The 22880-nt window shown below is 38.0% G+C and overlaps 2 protein-coding genes across 3 annotated transcripts in view; both read left to right on the forward strand.

Moving 5' to 3' along the window:
• The window catches only part of ehmt1a (euchromatic histone-lysine N-methyltransferase 1a), a 32020-nt gene extending 26675 nt beyond the window's left edge, over positions 1-5345 (forward strand). For both annotated transcript variants that reach the window (XM_067521591.1, XM_067521592.1), the window contains 4 exons: positions 2243-2329; positions 2433-2511; positions 4521-4696; positions 4809-5345. In XM_067521591.1, the coding sequence (XP_067377692.1) occupies positions 2243-2329; positions 2433-2511; positions 4521-4696; positions 4809-4902 (436 nt within the window). In that variant the 3' untranslated portion in view covers positions 4903-5345. The remainder of the gene's footprint in view (positions 1-2242; positions 2330-2432; positions 2512-4520; positions 4697-4808) is intronic.
• Positions 5346-6109: 764 nt separating this feature from the next.
• Positions 6110-22880, forward strand: part of cacna1ba (calcium channel, voltage-dependent, N type, alpha 1B subunit, a) — a 156159-nt gene continuing 139388 nt past the window's right edge. Inside the window, exons 1-3 of the mRNA XM_067520853.1 lie at positions 6110-7048; positions 9233-9338; positions 10529-10668. Coding sequence (XP_067376954.1) covers positions 6789-7048; positions 9233-9338; positions 10529-10668 — 506 coding nt within the window. The 5' untranslated portion in view covers positions 6110-6788. The remainder of the gene's footprint in view (positions 7049-9232; positions 9339-10528; positions 10669-22880) is intronic.

A 22880-nucleotide genomic window follows, 5' to 3' on the forward strand; every position in this document is an offset into this window, starting at 1 on the left:
TTCCATCTTCCCATCACACTCCTGGCACCTGTCAATACATTTCCATCCTTATCTTTAATCACCCTAACCTGCTGCACATCCTTTCCATCTCTATCTCTTTGTCTGGCCAACCTGTACAAATCCACCTCTCCCTCTTTAGTGTCCAACCTAACATACAAGTCCTCATATGCTCTTTGTTTGGCCTTTGCCACCTCTATCTTCACCTTACGCTGTATCTCCCTGTACTCCTGTCTACTCTCTTCAGTCCTCTCAGTGTCCCACTTCTTCTTAGCTAACCTCTTTCTCTGTATACACTCCTGAACTTCCTCGTTCCACCCTCAAGTCTCCTTGTCCGCTTTCCTCTTTCCAGATGACACACCGAGTACCCTCCTACCTGTCTCCCTGATCAAATTAGCTGTAGTAGTCCAGTCATCTGGAAGCACCTCCAAACCACCCAGAGTCTGTCTCAGCTCCTCCCTGAAAACTAAACGACATTCTTCCTTTTTCAACTTCCACCACTTCGTCCTCTGCTCTGCCTTAGTCCTCCTTATCTTCCTCACCACCAGCATCATTTTGCACACCACCATCCTGTGTTGTCTGGCTACACTCTCCCCTACCAATGCTTTACAGTCACTGATCTCTTTCAGATTACAACGTCTACATAAGATGTAGTCTACCTGAGTGCTTCTCCCTCCGCTCTTGTACGTCACCCTATGTTCCTGCCTCTTCTGAAAGAAAGTGTTTACTACAGCCATTTCCATCCTCTTTGCAAAGTCAACCACCATCTGACCTTCTGCGTTCCTTTCCTGAACACCAAACCTGCCCATCACATTTTCATCACCTCTGTTCCCTTCACCTACATGCCCATTGAAATCTGCACCGATGACAACTCTCTCACCTCTGGGGATGCTCTGCATCATTTCATCTAACTCACTCCAGAATTTCTCCTTCTCTTCTAACTCACATCCTACCTGTGGGGCATAACCACTCACAACATTGAACATCACCCCTTCAACTTCCAGCTTCAGACTCATCAACCTGTCTGATACTCTTTTCACCTCTAGAACATTCCTCACAAAATCCTCTTTCAATATAACTCCTACTCCATTTCTCTTCCTATCTGACCCATGGTAAAACAACTTGAACCCTGCTCCTAAGCTTCTAGCCTTGCTACCTTTCCACCTGGTCTCCTGGACACACAATATGTCCACCTTCCTTCTCTGCATCATGTCAATCAACTCTCTAGCCTTCCCTGTCATAGTACCAACATTCAAAGTCCCTACTGTCAGTCCTACATTCTTAGCTTTCCTCTTCTCTCTCTGCCTACGAACACACCTTCCTCCTCTTCTTCTTCGTCTTCGACCAACAGTAGTCCAATTTCCACCGGTACCCTGTAGGTCAACAGCACCGGTGGCGGTCGTTGTTAACCCGGGCCCCGACCGATCCGGTATGGAAGTCTTTGTCACGATTCGCATGTTTGATTTGGCATGTGTTTTACGTCGGATGCCCTTCCTGCCACAACCCTCTGCATTTATCCAGACTTGGGACTGGCACAAGAAGACACTGGCTTGTGCCCCCTTGCGGTTGCATTGCTCTACCTCCCATTCTACCTTTGGAAATTCTGGGAACCAAAAGTAGGCCTGCATTCTGAGATTGAAGTGGTCTACTGGGATGATATGGTACTATGAAGTCTACTATACATGATGGATTCAGAGCTGTATGTTAGAAGCAGGGTTTTAAATTCTATTCTAGATTTAATGGGAAGCCAATGGAGAGAAGCTAGTGAAGGTGAAATATGATCTCTCTTGCTAATTCCAGTCAGCACTCTTGCTGCAGCATTTTGGATTAATTGCAGGCTCTTTAGGGAGTTACTGGGGCATCCTGAAAGTAGGGAATTACAGTAGTCGAACCTAGTGGTACGAGTGCATGGACCAGTTTTTCGGCATCACTTTGAGACAGGATGCTCCTAATTGTGGCAATGATCCGTAGGTGGAAGAAGGCTGTTCTAAAAAAGCAACAGCAATATTATTTGAGAGTATAAAACAGACTCACAGTACACTTTCAACCTGGGCCATGCTACTGCTTCAGCACAGGAACATCCACTATACTTTAGGGTTAGGGGATTGACAGTGTCCATACACAGGAAAAGGCAAATTTTCTTGAAAAAAATCTGAGTCACTTTTGTTTTCTGTTTTGTCTGAAACCTTCTTCTAATATGTCAGCTATTAAATAAGAAAACTGCCCTGTTGTTGATTTGTTTTAGAGTCCGACTGCAGCTGTTCAGGACACAGAAGATGGGCTGGGGAGTGAGGGCCATGCAGGATATCCCTCAAGGAACATTCATTTGCGAGTAAGGATACATTCTTACAGTATAAGAGAAAATTAACTTATTGAAAGATCTACAGCATTAAATGCCGAACAGAACCTCTTAGCTCCCCAAAATGATTCCACAGGTATGTTGGAGAGATCATCACTGATGCAGAAGCCGACAAAAGGGAGAACGACTTCTTCCTCTTTACCCTTGACAATAAGGTGATTGTTTAAAGTTGTACAAGGCAGTTGTGCATGTTGGTGGTGAGACAGGGCACAGACACAAACACACACACATTTAGTGACTTGACCATTTTGGCTTCTATTTATAACCTTATTAGAATCTGGCATTTCACTGGAAGTTAACTGTAGTTAAGAAGAAGATTAGAGATCTTCTTCTTCTTCTTCGTCTTCTTGTTGTTGTTGTTGTTGTTGTTGTTGTTGTTGTTATGAATTTATTATGTACAGTTGGATGCTTTTTCAACATAATGTATATTGAGATGGTACAATTTTTTATTAGAAATAAATGAAAGTTATTTTGTATTAATTTATCGAGGGAATAGCAATTTTTTCAACGTTTTAACAACTATTCTAATAATTTTCATTACTGTAATATAACTTTCATTTTTATAAACTTTATAAACCAATTGTTACTTCTAAAGCTAAAGGAACGTAGTACTTGCTGGATCTGCATACACTGAAAATTTACTTTAATTTCTGATTAAAACGTACTATGATGATGTAAAACATTCTTTTTGTTTTACTCGTTTTGCCTTTTCAGAATAAGGATGCAAACTTTTCCACCCGAATGTATTTTTTCACAGCCACATTTTATAGAATTACTGTAGAAGTATAAAACTCTAAATTGCTAATATTGTAACTTTTTATAGATTTACATAACTAAGGCAACTAGTTTTAAAAGATGTATATGACACTGAAATTATGTAAATATTAAATTCAGGTTGATTAATCATGTGACCAAACATGAGTAAGCTACTTGTGTCTTAAAAATCAAGGGAAGTCCTACACAGGATGGCATCTGAATAAGTCATTGCACTTTGGCTTATTCTCTTTAAATCAGGTCATTTTTCTAATTTTTTTTTTATTCAAAATGTCCAATGGATTACAGCACTACACACATTACCTTCACAGGTAAGGCTTCACAATATTTAAAAAAAAACTAACTTTGCAATATTGTTTCACTATATGAATTGAATAGTGTAATTTCGAAACAACTGATGGTTCTAGAATGATTAGGACGATTGAAATGTTGAAACACAAATGACCTATACTCTGCACAGTCCTTGAAGGCCTCACTAAGGAAGTAGGATGAGGAGACATACATAAAGTAAACAAAGTATTTCCCGCTTATATTCACTATGTGTTAACAACACTCAGGTTCAGTCTTTAGTTCCAAATAGATCCTTTCTGAGCGGACTATTCAAACATGATGTAAAATATGTGAAAACCTGCGGTACTGTCATTGAGGTTAAGAAAAACTGAGCTTTTTCCTGTCCCCTCATGATCGTTTATATTTTATTTTATTTCGTTTATTTGAATATTTTCCTTTATTCACCATATCTCAAAATACCTTTGTTTTAATCATATATCAAGCCTTATCGGTTTCAGTTAGAATACCAATTTAATTTACTTATCATTATTGAATATTTCTTAATTTACATTTTTTTTTTATACAGTGGCAAGCAAATGATCTTCACCAAAGTCACAAATATCAATAAACATAATATTTCGTTGATAAAGTTGATAAAACACAGTTATGATTTTTAAATATACAAAGTGTTGCTGGACTAACAAACTGAATTAACACACTGATTACCTTGTTAGTGTTTTTATAAGTCAAAGTAGCTCTTAACAACAGCTCCATTCTCATTTTATTGATTAAATTCCAGGTTTGCTAACATCAAACTCCAATTGATGTTTAGTGCTGCCATTACTTTTTCTGCCATCACTTTATTTGCTTATTAGTTTTGCTTAGTAAATTGATAAAAGATGTTGACTGTATTTTCTCTGTTATAAATAATGTGTTTGATTGTTGTGGTTTTGGTGAAGATCACATCACATTTTAAGAGTAATTTATGCAGAAAACTAGGAAATTGTAAATAGTTCTCCAGATTTTATTTGTTTTATGCCACTCTATGTTATAAGTATAGTGAACAGTAAACTTATGGAGACCATGTAGCTGACTGTTTTTGAACATTACCTTGTCACAGGTAGGAGATGTACACTGTATTGATGCGAGACTCTTTGGCAACATTGGTCGCTTCATCAACCATCTGTGTGAGCCCAACTTGCTGGCTGTGAGGGTGTTTACCATGCACCAGGATCTACGCTTCCCCAGGATTGCTTTCTTCTCCAGTAGACCTATCAAAGCTGGAGACCAGATAGGGTGAGTGGTGGGGAAAAATAACCTCAGCTTGATCTTCTGTCTTCCTGTTCAGTCGATAACTTTAAAATGAAAAAAGAAAAACATATAATCACTGGGTCCTCTTTCTCAACAGGTTTGACTATGGCGATCATTACTGGAGGGTGAAGAGCAAGTACTTCAGCTGCCAGTGTGGTTCTTTAAAGTGTCGTTACTCAGCTACTAGATAAAACCTCACTGGTGACCATTGATCAGTCTTTTCTGCTTGGACACATCAGTGCCCTCTTTGTCAGAAACAACAAATTCAGAACCAAATGCCATGTAAGAATGATTCGTTGATACCTGAACACCAATGGGACTTTCTAGTATTCACTCATATTCTCAGTTTTAAAGCTGCAATTGAAAATAACCATTGTTTAAATCTGTCATCCCCGCAAACAGGATGTAACTTTTTTATACAGTTAACTATTCTATAAGAAGCACAGTGTATTATGCCAGCGGCCATACATACTGTATGAGATTTTAGTTTAACAAGCCAAAACCTTTTAAACCTTTAATACTACAGAGTCTTATATGTGTGAGCAATTGAAGTGAGTTAATCCTTTTGAGAGTCTAATTTTTTCTCTGAATGTGCTTTCTACTCTAATTATCAATTAAAAATGTTTATAGCATCTCTTTGTCTCAATTTGTTTTTGGGTAAAGTTCACTAGTCAAGAAAAAGTAGTTTCCTTGTTTGCTTACTATAGGACATGCAGGTAAAGTTGCCGGTTGTTACCTCTTCTCTGTTTTCTTCCACAGTTTGTGCACAAGGTCAATGTCATGTTGAAACAGGAAAGAGATGCTGAAGAACTGGCAGGATTACTTATTTATATTGGATATATAATATGCCTAAATCAGGAATAACTGACCCAAACCAATAATTATGTGCCCACACACTGGCCATAAAACATAATAAAATTAAATCTTTTCAATCTAAAAACATATATTCTTCTTAAAAACAATTGTTATTTTTTCTTGACAAAATCTATTCAAGACCAAGCCCTACAATTTAAATCTTGAAACTATCTTAAAATGTGTGCATGTTCACATCATTTAGAAGCATATTTTTATATATATATATATATATATATATATATATATATATATATATAAAGGTTCAAATTGAACACATTTCCCACTACATTTTCTTTAATAGATGTTCATTTGTTCCAACTAGCTGTAGTGTTTTTATCCTGGCCACATACTCAATATACGAGATAATATTACAGTTGCAGTTTAGTGTTTTGTCAGTATTCAATATGTTTGATGGAGAAAATGTATTATTTGTATTTTGTTCGTTAAAATGCTCTTATTTTGATAGACAAGTTAGGAAGTATTCCGCCCTGTCTGTCTACCTCTCCTCCCTGTTGCCATGGGAACAGGGCCGGTCCAGGTGGGGCAACTGACTGGCGTCTTGTCGGTCACGTGTGGGTCTGACGCTGAGGAGCGGTGGAGAAAGTCTTCGTGCGCAATAACGAAACTAGCTGCTCAGTCGTGATTTCTCATCGATTACCGATTAAAGTCACAGCGGCGTGTGTCTCACCGAGCTCGGGCTGCAAGGCGGTTCGAAGAAGAGTCACTCAGTTACTCGCAATGGAAATCTGTCTCAAGGGGACAGAGAATATAATTGCTGTCGTTTACTGATGAAAAATCTATTGAGTGCTGACAGGGACGGTTCGTGGGTTTTACGGTGTCGTAGCCTTTGTGTTTGTGTTAAACAGTTTTTCGCAGTGATTTTGGGGAAAGGCGCAGCCTGTAGCATGGGCTACAGGAGCTGGGACAGTGAGCCGAACGGGGACTACTTCATGAAAAACAATGCATCATGGAACGTGGTATTGTAAAGTTTGAGAGAGACAGCATGGACATCAGCAGAGAAGAGGAGAACAGAGACTGACGTTGATGAGAGCAGCCTCTCGGTTCTTGCCTCGCTGTGAATGTTTGACTCTTTTGCTAGTGGACGGTATGCGCACCTAAAGAACCTGCAGGACGGGACGACAGTGTGTGTTGTGATGCTTCTTCTCCATTTCTTTTCTGGCTTCAGTTTTGGTTTCTCCAGCTCGATCTGCGCTCTCTCACAATGGCTCGCTTTGAAGACGAACTGCCCAGCCGCTATGGAGGCAGCTGTCCTGCGGGCCCCGCCAGAGGGGCGAGCCGGCAGCCGGGGCCTCCGGGGGGCCAAAGGGTGTACAAGCAGACGATGGCCCAGAGAGCTAGAACTATGGCAATTTACAACCCCATTCCAGTCAAACAGAACTGCCTCACTGTCAACCGCTCTCTGTTCATCTTCAGTGAGGATAATATCATACGGAAATATGCCAAAAAGATTACGGAGTGGCCATATCCTTACTGTCCACTCATCTTCATACATTCATACATACATACTCTCACCACGCCGAGCTCCGCCGAAAAATATGTCAATTTAAGGTTCTGCGCTTACCACCAGGATATACACGATTCTGTGATAGAATATCTAAATAAAACGAAACGATCCACCCTTTAATTCAGCATGAAAAGATTAGTTTCTATCATTTAAACTTTATACTTCCTGTGATAGTTTTCTCGTTGTAAGCACAGTTTCCAGTATAGAGGGAAGGGCGGCCACCTGTGTCACACTGGGAGCTCCTCACTCGATTTTCTCTAAAAAATAAAATCCCAGGTCTTGAAACCACCTGCTCGGTTTTATCTCCGATAAAGACGTAAAACATTTCCTTCCATGTGTGTCAGCTACAGCTGTGTAAAAGCATGGTAACCTTAAAGAGACACATTTCCGAGGTGTTTGGCGAAAAACACAAATTCAGGCACTTACTACCACAGTGTGCACCCTGTGGCTGGGGTCATACCGTGTTGCTTAGTGGTTTTACTTGTGTTTCACTAAAGTTCTTACCTTTGTTTTAAGTAAAGGCTTGTGATAAAAGGATTCTTGTCAAGTGCATCTAAACTTCTTAGACTCTTCTTTAAATAAATAATGTGTTAGAGATCTGAATCCAGGGAGGATTCTGCTGTTACTGTTATGGCCAGATGGCTTAAAATCGTTGGACAAAGCAGGTCTTGTTCACCTAATGCTGAATTCATTCAGGTTTAAAGTTACATGGGAGGCCATTGTCTCACTGGCAGCTCACTGTTAAGGCTGGAGTCTGCAGATGGAGCTGTCCAGAGTGCTGAAGACCCAGCAAACAGCAGCCCGGCCTCACCATCAAGGCGGTGGCAGGCTGCATGGGTGTGACACTAAACAAACAAGCTGTGGCGATAAAACAACGCAGGATGCAGGTCTCCAATTAGCTGCTGGTGCATTTTGAATTGTTTTAGTTTGCAGTAAAAGATGATATGAGCTTTGAAGCCACCTGTGGAGTTTTGTGTGTTGACTGACATATTTTCTCAATGGAGCAGATAAAGATTTAAACATACCCGGAATTTTAATAAGGGTTGTAGGTCTTGCAGGCGCATTAAGTTGTGTAACAGCTTACAGAGGTTGGTCAGTTATCCTGAGGCTGAGCAAACATTTATAATTCTTTGATGTTGCAGTACATAAAGAGCACTTTATCTTGATGCATATCGTGGCAAAGCTGAACAATAATCTGTTGTGGCTTTGAGCAGCTAGAGCCCCAGTGGCTGACGTCCGTTGGCCTTCATATTCATCTGAGGAGGTTCCCCTCAGGGAATATTGGAGTGTAGTGCTAATGACACACCAGTATTGCACTGCAGCGAGGAGAGGTTCTCAGTGTTCTGTACAAATCTGCGTAGAATTTCTTGAAGCCAGCAGAAACTCTCTTGCAGCATTGTGCAAGTGTTGCATAATTGTCCCCCCAGATGTTTGGCTGCTGAAAAGTGATTAGGGTATTTTTATATGAAAGAATCATTGAGTGATGCATATGAATACAATTCCAAGTAGCTAAACTAGTTTGTGGACATTGGAGTTAAAGGGACACTATATCATATATAGATCAAGTTTACCTTTTATATGTAGAACTACAGGGCCCGTGAATACAGGTTTAGTACTACTTTTGTGGGTAAGAAGGAAGCATTGCATGGTCTGAATAAATTACCCTGTTAACTGAAAAAGAATGACAGGAAGTCTGCATTATAAATTAGGGCTGTGGGTTTCAGAAAAGCTAGGTTTGATGAGGCCGGATGAGGGCTGATGGGGTGGATGTTCTATTGGAAGCATTATGGGAAGTCAGTCCCTACAGGAATTTGTCATGTGGTGATAGCAACAATTAACTGAACCCAAAATTCTGCGCCAAAATTGCAATGGGCATCAGAGGTATTCTAGAAAAGCTGTCACGAAATCAGGCATTTTAATCTTTTCTAACATTGTTTTACCACCATCCAGCATGTTTTCATTTTTAGTAGTAAGCTGCTGACCCTGTGAGTTTTGTGCAATGCGCATTAAGGGAGATCAGTTTAGTTCATCAACGGTACCCAGGAAACAAGCTTTGTAAGTAAGCAGTATGTAATATGGGTTTGACATGTAGGTTATATCTTGTTGCTGCCCTTTTAACTAGTTTTCCTTAATACTTTTACTCCATTTGAGTACATGATCCTGGCCACCATTATAGCAAACTGCATTGTGCTGGCTTTGGAGCAACATCTACCAGCCCTGGACAAAACACCGATGTCAGAGCGTTTGGTAAGTTGCCACATTGCTGCTTTCTGTTCTACTCTACCTTATGTCTCATAGAATAGACACAACAACTGGGATCACTGTGACACTTTGCTCTCTTATTTTTGTGAGCACATTAACAAAACATGCAGAGATGTTGTAATGTATTTGTAAGTGAAATACTTCCATTTGGCTCCATTTGCAAAGCAGCTCAAACAAACACGGTTGTTTTCAGCTGTAGACTGACTGCTGCAGTTTAATCATCTGCTCTGCATAATCCAATATTCTCTCCTTTTTCATTTTACATGTTGATGGAATGAAACATTTTGGTGCCAAAATTCTTTGAGTGAAATATTAATAATATATTTTGAGCTGAAGATGTACAGTAATAAGGATGCTGTGTGTGTGAATCAGCATCTTTAATAGAAAGTATGATTCCATTTCATCAGACAGGGTCTGCCCACAGTTCTATAGATTCAGCAGAACTCTGCAGAGCTGCCTTTTATTTGCATTGTGTAACAATACCTTACATTACCTCTGCTGTCCACACACTCACCTTCCCCATCCGTCTTATTAAATCTTTCCATTATAAAACTGAGTGCTGTGAGTCTTTCTATCCAATCAAAGAGCTGCTGGTGGCTGTTTTAAGAATAAAACACCCCTCCCTGAGGCGAGGAGCCTCCCAGCTGCCTGCTTTCATTGATCCACTCTGAGATGGGTTTAAACCCTTTCTGAGAGACATACCCCAGAGTTAATGATGTTATGAAGTGATCAGATGTGTCATCAGGAATGTCCACTGCATTATAAAATCACTTTTACATCTTGTCTGTCTTTACCCAGCTATTATCCAGCCCCATTAAAGATTCTTGAAAAAAATATGTCTTGACCCTTGTGAGGGAGCTGTGGTTAGGTGTATGAGAACTGCAAATAATTATTATTTTTATTATTGACTAAACCACAAACAATTTTATCTATTCGTACATATGGCTTTTCAAACACTTCTTTACTTCAGCAGGACTTAATCCATATCCATGTCTGGTAAAACAGTAAATCTGTTTATGTTTTGTCTTAAAAGGAATTAATAATAATAATAATTATTCTTGTAGTAATTGTACACATGTACAGACGAATGCCCTGATGGTGTAGAGAAATCATACAGATACAGATCACTCATTTTATGAATCTTTTTCTTCTTCTATTGTTTCTTTTTTTAACAGGATGACACAGAGCCCTACTTTATTGGAATATTTTGTTTTGAAGCTGGCATTAAGATCATCGCTCTGGGCTTTGCCTTTCACAAAGGCTCCTACCTGCGTAATGGCTGGAATGTAATGGACTTTGTGGTGGTCCTAACAGGGTGAGTAGCACTGGCCTAATGGCTCATACAGCTGCTAAGTGACAGAGCTGATGGGCAGCAGCGATTACTGATGGGTGGGGAGAGCTCTGCTTTGTGTGTATGTGTGTGTGTGTTTTGGGTTTGTTATGATCAGTAGAGCAGAGCCATTCCAGATGGTAGGGTGTTTTCTTCCTGTCTGAACATAGTATTTATAAGGTGGAATTGTCTGCATTAGGGATTCAGATAACCAGAAGGAAATCAGTGCCCCCACAGTGCGTACATTAGTGCAACACCGGATGCCAGGGAAATAGATTTTAGTGGTGCAGAAATAGAAATAATGAAAACCTAAGAAATTTACAAGCTTTGCCTTCTTGGTGCCTTCTTGGTTACAATATTTTAGAGCTTTCAGTACTGCTGAGCATTCTGTTATTACTGACACACACACATGTAGTACAACTTATATATAATATGTTAATTATAATTAATGTATAATATTATATTATACAATAACTCTTATATGTCATTTCTAACCACTACAACAACAACAACAAAATCTCATCATTCCGAAACACCGCACTGTCAAAAGTCAATCTGAACTTTGTAGTCAAATGTAGTCCTACAATCTTACCAGATGAGTTTTCATACAATCTGGTCATTTTCATACAATCCCATTTAGGTTGGTTTTCTGGTTTGAATTTATCTTTTATTAGCTTGTCTAAAAGAGCTTTCTAGGAGTCTAATATTTATACACTAACAGGTTTGGTATTCATGCTCATAATGTTGTAGCTTTAACTTTGACAGTTTTTAACTGTTTTACAGATTTTTGAACTATTATATTTATTTAATTATTATTAGCTTTTCACCAATATTACATAACCCAACATTACATTTACATATTAAACATTACTATTACAATCATTCTTAGCTCCGTCTAAGCTATTTATCAGTGTCTTTAGGTTTCTGTTTCAGCTTTTAAATTAACTTTCTCAATAGTTTATTTACACTTTTTAGTCTAGTAGCCCAATCTAAATTGTTATATATATTTGTCTTATCAAAGTAGAAATTCTGATTAGTCATGTTACATTAACTGTAAATGGAATATAAAAATACCACAGCCTTCCCTACAACACTTTGCACAGGAATATTAGAACTAAACACCTCATATACTATAGCCTTCTTGAACTTTCACTAACCATTCATGGCATTGAAACTACATCAGTTAGTTTAACTTTAATCCTCTCAGCAAGCGATTGTACTCTTTCTATTGCTCACGTCCTACATGATATCGACTTTCCTTATTTGCTAATGCTATCAAAATCCTTCATTAGCTTAAAAGAATGTTGCTGGTTTAGTGGCAAGCTCTTATTTTTCTCTGTCGTCACTGATTGTAATAGGGTAAACAGAGAGGATCCCTTTGGTATTAGCTGAGAAAACTAGTATGGGAATAGCACTGTTGATGCTGGGGGATGGAGAGGCAGAGAGCAGAATTAGCTTGAGTGTTGGGCAATGGTGAAGCACAGTGGGGGTAGTGACAGAGGATGCTGTTATACTGCAGCAAGTCCCTAGCTACTTGCTGGATCCAACAGGGGATGGCCCAGCCTCTTTTACATAATCACACATAGATTTTTTTGGTCTGTCTACTGGGGCTTGTGTCAGGAACCCCACTGCAATAAACAAAGTCTGCATTTATTACCAGATTCTCATCTATGACCTCATCCCTCCCAGTAGAGGTGGAGGTACATTATCATGAGAACAGCCTTTGCGTCTGTTCCCTGAGAAGAAGAGGAAGCTTTTAGTGGAAAATATAATAAATCACCGGATTCACTGGAATGGGTCTGGTTTAGATGGAAAGATGCAAAGATCTGTGTGTGTACGTGTGTGTGTTACATGGTAAGGTCTACAATTTAGTTATACACTCACCTGTAGGAACATGCGTGTTCTTAGCATCTGGTCCCCACAAGTCCAGAACTGAATTTTAGAGTAACGATGGGGTAAGGGTTAGGGTTAGTTCAGCAGAACTCTGCAGAGCTGCCTTTTATTTGCATTGTGTAACAATACCTTACATTACCTCTGCTGTCCATCCACTCACCTTCCCCATCTGTCTTATTAAATCTTTCCATTATAAAACTGAATCAGTTATGATTAAGGTTGGGGGAAGACTCTAAAAACGAATGCAAGTCAGTGGAAAAGTGGAAAGTCTCCACAGGGAAATATAAACAAGTTTGTGTGTGTGTATGTCCGCGCGTGCATACTTGTGTGAATGTGGGAGTGGTCCAAGCAGATCTGATTGAATTGTAGCTGAGCAGACCGATAACTATATTGGAAGAATTGAATAGTGAGTATAGGCCATTACAACAGTGTTCTGGATATCATCATGTGCCACTGTAGAGTGCACGAACTCCACATTCAAACACCTTAAACATGCATGTACACACATGCACACATAACAGCGTAACACATCTCCATCATGATATTCATTTCAGGGAGAATGTGCTGAGTACAGACCCATTGGTATAAGCATTAGCTCACTAATTATTAAGACTGAGCCCGTTTGGATATGGCCTGCCTGTGCTTGTGTTCTGTACATAGCCATGTACAGTACTATATGTTACGTCTTAACTCAATGTGGTACATTTTATAGATTGGCTGGCCTATTAACCTACGGAATTGGTGGTACTCCTCAGCAGTGAGCATTAAATTAAGGCAAAAATATTTTTTATACAAGATACATAGTGGAAGTTTTTAATGTAATTGTACACAATGTAATCATTTAATCAAAGACAACATCTTGAGTCATGTGTATTTACTTCAATGCCCATGTATTCTGTTTTTAAAACAAAACTTTAAAATAACACATGTTAACACAAAGATTCCATTAGAAATCAAGATGGGAGGTTGCCAGGAATTTTAATATCCTTAACCCTACTGATTTATTCATTTTTTTACAAATGGAATGTTTTAAGATTCATTATCTGAATACTTTGATGCATTTTGGTTTAAGCACGAAACTTGTATTGTCTTTATTTTTTGTAATATTTCTACAAGGAAATTTGTTTTGTTTACGTGACAGATTTGTATAATTTCTGTTTATATTAGAAACTTTGACCTGTTTTATGTTATGGGATAATACACAAGATGCAGGACTATGAATAAGAGACAGATCTCTCTTTGATTTGACATGTAAGCTTCCTCTAAAGTGTTTCAGAGTTGCTCTGGATTGTGCTGTATAGATCACCTGTGTGATACTGAGTTACTTATACTTTGGGTATAAGCCCAAAATGTTTGTGCTTTGTACAAAATACATATTCCACAGCAGTGATGCCTTTATTCTTCACTCATTACAAGTATTACAGATTAACATTTTCACGTTACACGTGTAAATTAACTGTGAGCCGTTCATTTTTTAAGTTTATAACCCTGCATAAAATTAAACTATAGCTGTTATTTCAGAAATCCTGCCTCCAGTCTTTTCTACTTGTCAAATGGCTTACAACTCTAGAACTATTACAAAAAGCAGCTGAATTTTCATATGTATGGTGTCATTATTCTCTTTACAACATGATGAGAATATGAGTAATATTGATAGCGGTGGTTTCTGATTATTATTTTGACTAAGTAGTAGTACACTCACGAAAAAACTTCATTAAATAAAAAAGTTTATAAAACCTTACTTAAATAGTTTCAAAATTGAAAACACTTTATGAAATGTTTATGTAGTTATAGTGTATACAGAAAATATTCCCAGCGCTTAACTTTTTTCACATTTTCTTAAAATGGATTAGATTCATTACTCTTCTCAAATTTTTTCAAAAATAAAAAATGAAAAAAAAGCACATGTACCACTGCCTTTATTTATACTTTTTTGATGAACCTTTAGCAGCAATTACAGCCAAAAGTCTTTTTGAGTATGATTCTACAAGCTTGGCTCACCAATTTTTGGGCAGTTTCTCCCATTCTTACTTACAGTACATCTCACACTAAATCAGGTTTGAGTGGGAGTGTTGGAGCATAGAGCATTCAGATTTCTCCAGAAATGTTTAGTTGGGTTCAAGACAGAGTTGTGATGTAACCACTCCTTTGTTATCGTACTTGTGTGCTTACGGTGACTGTTCTGTTGAAAGATAATCCGTCACCTCAGTCTGAGATCCAGAGTGGTCTGGAACAGGTTTTCATCGAGAATGTCTCTGTACATGGATGGTATTGGCCAGGTGGTTTCCTGGTTTCCTCCAGACATGGCACTGGGCATTCAGATCAAAGAGTTTAATATTTGTTTTATCAGACCAGAGATGTTCAGGTGGGCTATCATGTGCCTTTTACTGAGGGGTGATTTTCATCTGGCTACTCTACCATAGAGACCAGATTGGTGGAGTGCTGCAGAGATGGTTGTTTCGCGGTTTCTCTGGCCAGCCCGCTCTAGGAAGAGTCCCGGTGGTTCCATACTTCTTCCATTAACGCATGCTGTGCTCATTGGGACCTTCAATGCTGCAGAGACAATCCTGTCTTGGAGGTCTACAGACAATTCCTTGGACTTCATGGCTTAGTTTGTGCTCTGACATGCACTGTTAACTGTGGGACCTTATGTAAACAGGTGTATGATTTTCCAAATCATGTCCAATCAACTGAACTACACCATGTTCATAATTAAACTTTAAATTTATAATTTGATTTAACCCAGTTAGGTACTGCCTTTGGGGTTTGGAGGATATACAACTGTGCACATAATAGCTCACAAGTCGCAGGGCTTGTCAGGTCAAAAACCAAGCTATGAAATATATGATTTTGTAGACATCTGCATATGCAGAGATATACAAAAAACACTCCACCAAGCACTCCTCAGATTGGTCAGCTTTTGGGATGACCATTACTTAAAACAACTGTTGAAACAACATGAGTGGCTTAGGGGCGGATCCTGTCTTGTAAAGTTAAGGGGGTGATGGATGCTCATGAGAAGAGGAAGAAGGAGAATGAGGAAAGGGACTTTTATTAGACAAATTAGATGAACTAGATGGGGGAAGGAGAGCAGTGAGGCTGCACTGGAGAGAAGCCTGAATTAATGGTTGTAATTAGAGCAAAAGAAATAATGCTGTCTTTATCTTCACTCGGACGTCATTATGTAATATATAATTAAAATTGCAGCTCTTGTGATTTTTGAACAGACTTTAGGAAAATAGGAAACAAAGAGCAAATGTTAATGTTAAAATTAGATAATAGTATTAACAAGTGGTGATTAATCGGACTGCTTGTTGAGAAAAATGTCTGCAAACACATGTGCAGCTTACACTCTTGCATATGTAACTGAAAATTAGATGCATTTCAACCAGATGCATTTCATTGGCACACAAAGTGAAGAGTGACTGAAGTTAACGCATCTAAAAATACAGCTGTGGTGTTGCTGCAGTCTGTCCTCTGTGTCTGCTCTCTGTGACCACAGGTGGAGCTCAGCCGCTCCTCACGTTACAGAGTACTTTTCTGTAAAGGTAGTATGGAAGTAAAAAGAGTAGAGGGAGACCAGGTGAGGTGAGATTTCACTAGTTTATGACCGTATTTTGCTAATAAATATTGTAATAGCAATAAAAATAAATAAGCTAATAAAAAAAGTTCATCAACAAACATGTTGAACAAGTAAAACTTAAAATTATAATTTTAATTTATACTTATAATTTTAGTGTTGCTTGTGGTCTCTCATCCACCAGCATGTTAATCACAGTGAGCTTGTTGGCCGATTGTTAATTACTGTAAAACTATTGTACTCCAACTATTTAGCTGACTTTGTTAAAAATCTTGAAGTTCAGATAATTGTGGTGGACTTTTTGATAGCAGCCCACACTCCCAAACCTGTCCCTTCGTATTCCAGGAGAACAGAGGATTAGTGAGTGATAGTGATCCTCTGTATTCAGCTATAATAATTCAGCTTCAATATACAATGCTGATAATTTGTTTTTGTATCAGATAAAACACAATTTATTAAAAACAAATATATGACAAATATATATTTATATATTATATATATACATTATTATAATTTTTATATACTTTGTCTTATATATTTGTATATATATGTGTGTATGTATATATATGTGTAAACAGAATTAGTTTTACAGATAAACGTGTTGTTGTGTACAAATGAAATTGAGCCAATTTGTCTTATATTTGTTTTTAATAAATTGTGTTTTATCTGATACAAAAAGAAATTATCAGCATCCTTGGTCAGACCAACAGCATCCTTGGTCTCAAAAGATTTGGTATTTGCCATTGAAAAACCCATTTTAATCAATCACTGGTGAGAAACAATGGCACCTATAAAGCGGTGGCATATATTAGTCAGCTAGTGCTTATTTAAGCTGATGTGTTGGAAGCAGGAAAAATGGGTGACCATAAAAATCTGAGCAACATTTACAAGAGTTCAAACTGTGATGGGTACATGGTTGGGTGAGATCAACTTTAAAGCAGCAGGTCTTGTAGGTTGTTCCCAGATCAGTTGTTCTGATCTCAGAAAATCTAAAGCACAAACTAGTAAAAATTTTAATGCTGACTGTAATTGACAGGTATGGCCCAATCTCTACAAAGTTCCAATAAGATGTAGCAAATTGCTAAGAAGATCATATATCTGCCTCTCTGTGTTCCCACCCAGATCAATAGTGTATTGAGCTGAATGCAGAGGGAATAGATTCACTTCAACATTCCTCTTCATAGCTGGCTGGATAAAAGCAGTAGTTGAATTTCTGCAGTGGGTTATTCCTACAGTATGGCCTACCCTCCTCACTGCTACACACACAGCACAGGAGAGCACTACTTGGCTGAATTGTAATACTTACAGTTATGAGAAGTTATACAAATTTCAATAAGTATCACAACGGGAATAAGCCAAATCTGTTTAGATGTAGTTTTAAAAAAATACATTACAAATGGCCTTGAGTTTGACTGGCTCTCCATCAAATCTTGTCAAAATAAATCCAATCCATTGCTTGAGTTAGGGGCTGTTGTGACTGTGTAGCCCCAACATTATCATAATTTCTTGAAGGATGATTTGCAGCATGCCACATAAACATTTGAATTATTTTATACCTAAACCTACTGTAAAAATCCCTCACCTGGAGAAGTGCTTTTTTTTGTCTCATGTTTGTCTTCCTATTCCGCTTGCTGTTTTTCAGGTGACCTATAGACAAATGATTCAGTTGAATTTTGTTATATGCCATTTTAAAGAGCATAAACGATGCATTTACTTATAAAAAGTTCAGAAAAAAACTTTATCATTCCATCTTTGGTAATACTTTATTGCACATTGGGCATTTTACCCTTATGTGCTTATGTCTTCCCAGCTTTGTTACTCTTTCCTGATTCATTCTACTTTTCTTCAAAGGTCAAAATTTTGCTAGATTGCAATCACCACATCTTTTAGAGAGGCTGAGCCTCTCAAATGTAAAGATGGGCAGAGGTTCATCAATCTGTGACAAAGTGTGTCTAAAAATTGTGGACCAATTTCAGAAAAGTGTTCCTCATTGTAAAATTGTCATCATCTACAATATATAATATAATCAAAAGATTCAGAGAATCAACAGGTATGTGCACAAGGCACAAGGCCAATAGTCAAAACTGGATGCGTTGTGATCTTCAGGCCCTCAAGCCAACTAAGTAATTTTTTTCTGTTAAGGCAGTAGGGAGCTTTTTTGTACATTTTTAAAGTGTTTTTCCAGGCTAAAAAGTGCTCATTCTTCTAAATTAGTGGAAACCACTTCCTTTCTAACTTTCATGTTGCCTGCTTTAAGTTGCAAGTTGCCTTAAATTTGTTTACAGCATTTTCACTTAAGCACCTGCTTTAATGGAATCTTTTTCTCACTGCTGTATAGTCCATTATTGTGAATTCATATGTTATTAGAAAATGGTCAGACAAAAGAGAATTATGAGGAAATACTGTTAAATTATGGGTTTCAATGCCGTATGTAAGGACAAGGTCTAGGGTCGGACTAAAACAGTGAGTGGTTTATTTACATTTTGGAAAAAACTAATTGAATCTAATAATGTGTTCAGGCAGTTACCGTCAGCATCTACAGTACAGTGAATCACATCATCTCTTTTAACAATAAAACAAGAAAAAATTTCAACAAACACTTATTGCTTGTATTTCTGTTTACCACTTTATTTACCGCAGTAAAAATGAGGTAAACAACCCATTATGTTGAACACTATGTATGGACACAATATCTTGTTATTTAAATTTAGAAGAACATGCCTAAAAGAAATCTAGTGCAATAGCACTGGTGGTTCCATTATAGCCTACATACTACAATTAACGCAAAAAGCTGTAAATTGTTAACCCATTAATCTGAATTTTTCATATGTTTTCACACATGCACATTTTAGAGAATTTAGTGTGAAGCTGTTAAACTGTTCTGCATTACATTAATATTTGTTGATATTATTTTGTTAACAATTTTATAGTAATGCTAGCATCACAATTACCTCTTTGTATAATAGAGTACATCTCAAAAAAAAAACTTAACATTGTAACAGGTACATTGTTTTTGTTTGAGATAAGGGAGGATGTATTACAACACTTTTTTATTCTGCAGCATTGGTTTTAGCTGAATATAACTGATATACACACACTCACATCACAAATCTTTGCACAGTGACACAATGTTTATTATTATCCACCACAGTGGAATTAAAATTAAACTATCACGATGTAAAAGTGTAAGCTTTAGTTGTCATATGTTGTCTGAACTTTCTAGGTATCACAGCCATGTTTATAAACAGAAGGTATTTGACCAAAATGGATCCCAAAGGACACAACACCATCAGTCAGTAAGGGGGTCGGCTTGTACAGACACTGTCCACATCCAAACATTCCATATATGAATCATATTGGAACACCTAGCCCTCTCCAGGTTGTGTAGCTCAAGGATGTGAAGCAGTGGTACAAATGTGTAATGGTCTCTTAGATACTCATGTACAAGTACAATAAACATAAACAAGACATAATGTGAACACTGATTGAAAAGCAAAAAAGACTAAATAAAGATATAAATATTATAAATATAATTTATAAATAATGGGCAAATATGGCTGTGCATTCTCTAAACTAAACTCTGGCATAAATTTTCATTGCATGTGAAGCTAGAACTAAACCATCGGAACCAACAGAAGTCTCTGTTGTGCTTTGGATAGCAATGCTGTTATCCGCCCTCTACTTCCGCCATATCTTTTGATATGTTTTTCCTTTCCTTCCCCAATTTCAACTCACCCCAACCTATCAATGTAGCTGCCCGCCCACCCTGAGCCTGGTTCTGCTGGAAGTTTCTTCTGTTAAAGGGAGTTTTTCCTCTCCACTGTTGCCTAGGGCTACATACTACGTATAGTCTGGACTTTATTCTGTAATGTACCTTCAGATGATTTTGTGGTGAACTGGGAATATATAAGTAAATTGAATTGAATTGAATCTACAGATTAATAAAATTTGACATCCAGTAAATAAGATGGTGTGGGGTGCCATTATGGTATGTTTTAATTGTGGTCCAAAGGGAAATTTGTTTTTGTCGTTGATTCTTTAGCCATGCTGCAAATGTATTAAGAGCTGGACTAAACTACAGATTCCTATGACTGCAGCAGGAGGAAAGGAGAATTACTCTGCAATTCGGCTGCAGGTGGTGAAAGCCCTTTCTAGAAGAATTGCTTGAAAAGTCCCCCTTAAAGTCCTACTGGTTGTGTGAAATCAGTATAAGTCCTTCTACAACGTCTCATACAGCAGCCTCCACCATTGGATGTTCAATAAATGTACTGTATGTGCATTCATGTATATAAGAACTCCATTAAGCTGGCACTGTAGGTTTGCCTAGCTAAGACTAAAGGAGTCCAAATTGTCCTGCATTAAGTCTTCTTCATGAGGTTTAACGGTCTACCTTCACCAGTCAGTATAACAACATAATTCGATCGCTTTAGTTTTAGCTTGGTCTGACTGCTACCTCACAAACTGCCAACTGAGTGTACCTCTTAATACATATTTGAACATCATTTTAAACTGTGCTATGATAACGTTTCATAAAACATCAGATTTTTTAAAGGTGAAAACAAAAAGCTTTTATTATTAGCACAAACATTACACACAAATAAAAACAGTCCTTGTGTAGAGGATAAGGCAGCATTAGTTTTTAATCAGTGTTGGCAGTTGAAATGGTAAAATTAATTTGGTGTATTTTTAGGGCAACAATGCACAACAATGTTGTACACAAACTTACCAAACACAAGTCTTCAGATACTCCGATGTTTAACGTTACTGCAGCTGCTCTTCTTTAGCAACAGGTGAAGCTGCTCCACAGCCAGTTCTCTCTCCAGGAGCAGTTTATTGAACACACGTTGTTACTCCCTCCCAGATGTGTCCTTGTTTGGTTTAATGTAGTGAACTCATGCTTAATGTCTGTGTCTGGCCTAAAGTCTGTGTTGCAGAGTAGCAATTACAAGCAGGGTAACATTACTTTCTTTTGACTGTGTCGATCGGTAGTCATCGTCTGATTGGCCGGTTATCGTTGCTTTCATTGGTTAGGCTTGTTGAACTTATGGTAAGAGTTAGCCAATCAGATGCAGAGTAGGGGCGGGTAATACCAGGGGAAGCCGGGGTTCCGCCTTGACGAGAGGACTGATAGATTGCATTGCCATTTGAGTTTTGACACCAACAGAGTGTGGTGACATGTAATGCAAATAGAGAGGCTTGAGAGAGTTTGAGAGTTTGACAGCACATTTGAATAAAGACACCAGAAAACTATGGCAATATGACATGCATGCACAAAGTTATGAGCCCCATACCCATAGTAATAATGTTATGTGTGATCGGTGTATGTGACAGAGAAATATCTGTATATACTTGGTGGTTGTTGTTTTTACCTTCTCTGTTTTATGTAGATTTTATCTGTTTTCAGGGGCTGCTAATTGCTATAGATGTGTCATCTAAGAAACCAAAGTGTCATGGTTTTTGTGCAAAACAGTAAAGTACTTTGATTCATTATTACAATTGGGTCTCCTCTCTTCCTTTAGTTTACAGTACAGGTTTGCAGATCACCAGTGTTGGATAAACTACACAGATGCTTGTGGTGCACATTCTGTGCACTGTAACAGATTGTGTGTAAATATTGTTAAATGTTACATGAATTACTTGGTAGTTTACTACTACTTTTTAGTTTTCTATTCATCATGGGCTGCGGTCATGTTTTACTTTGCCTGGTTTTTGTGTCAGATCAGCTGGAGCACCTCCTCATTTCTCATCTCAACATGTACTTCAGTATATCTTCTACTCCAGTACATTGTCGGTATTTATTTAGTAATTGTCGGTATTTATTCAGTAAAGTATAAATACAATACTACTGGTCTAGTACGTTGTGGTGGGGACTATGATGTGCGCATGCATCAGGGAGCCGTAACTCTGAGTGTAAGCTGAGCGCCACCTACAGATCATATACTGCCATCGCTTGTCATTTGACAAAAGACGAGCAATCGCCATTAAGAGACGAACTCACGTGGCAGAGACCCACACTTGCAATGGCTACAGCTTTATATGCCGTATACACAGGATCGGTTTCATAGTTGTGTTGCCACTGTAAAAATAAATCAAATTACATTAAAAATAATAATAAGTATAGCTAAAACTGCAAAGTTACCAAAATACAGTAGAGGTTTCTATTCAGCAAGCATAAACCCTTCACTCAAGGCAAAGAAAACAGAGAGGCAGAACCAGAGGCTGTGTCAGGATAGACTAGAATTAAAAAACTGGATGAACAAAGTACCAAAAAGTCCTGGGAGCAACCAGAGACAAGGTGTTTAATCTAGTAAGATGAGGACTCTTGAAAAAAAAAAAAGGAAAGAGGTCAAAAGACAGAGGAAGCAGGAATAGCAAGAGGTCTTAGGCAGTGTGAGAACAACTGACAAAATGGCAAAAGATTAGTGAAAACTTGGAGCTGAAACCTTGGCTGAGTTGATTCAGCATTAGGCATGTGGAACAGGTGAGATGGTAGACTAGCTGAACAGGTGTGCGTGTGTGTTTTGGTGTCTCTGTAGGTGTGTTGGTAGAAAATTGGAAGGAGAGTGAGATTCTGTTTACATTAGCTGGACATGTTCTAAAATGCTCAAACCAAACTAAATCCACAATAGGTTTTTGTTGCATTTAAAAATATAAATTAATGAACACAGTTCTACAGCATGCAGAAATATGAAAGTAAACTTTCCCTGACTGTGCTTTTATGGTT

This window comes from Channa argus, chromosome 11, assembly GCF_033026475.1.
Source record: "Channa argus isolate prfri chromosome 11, Channa argus male v1.0, whole genome shotgun sequence".
Taxonomy (NCBI): domain Eukaryota; kingdom Metazoa; phylum Chordata; class Actinopteri; order Anabantiformes; family Channidae; genus Channa; species Channa argus.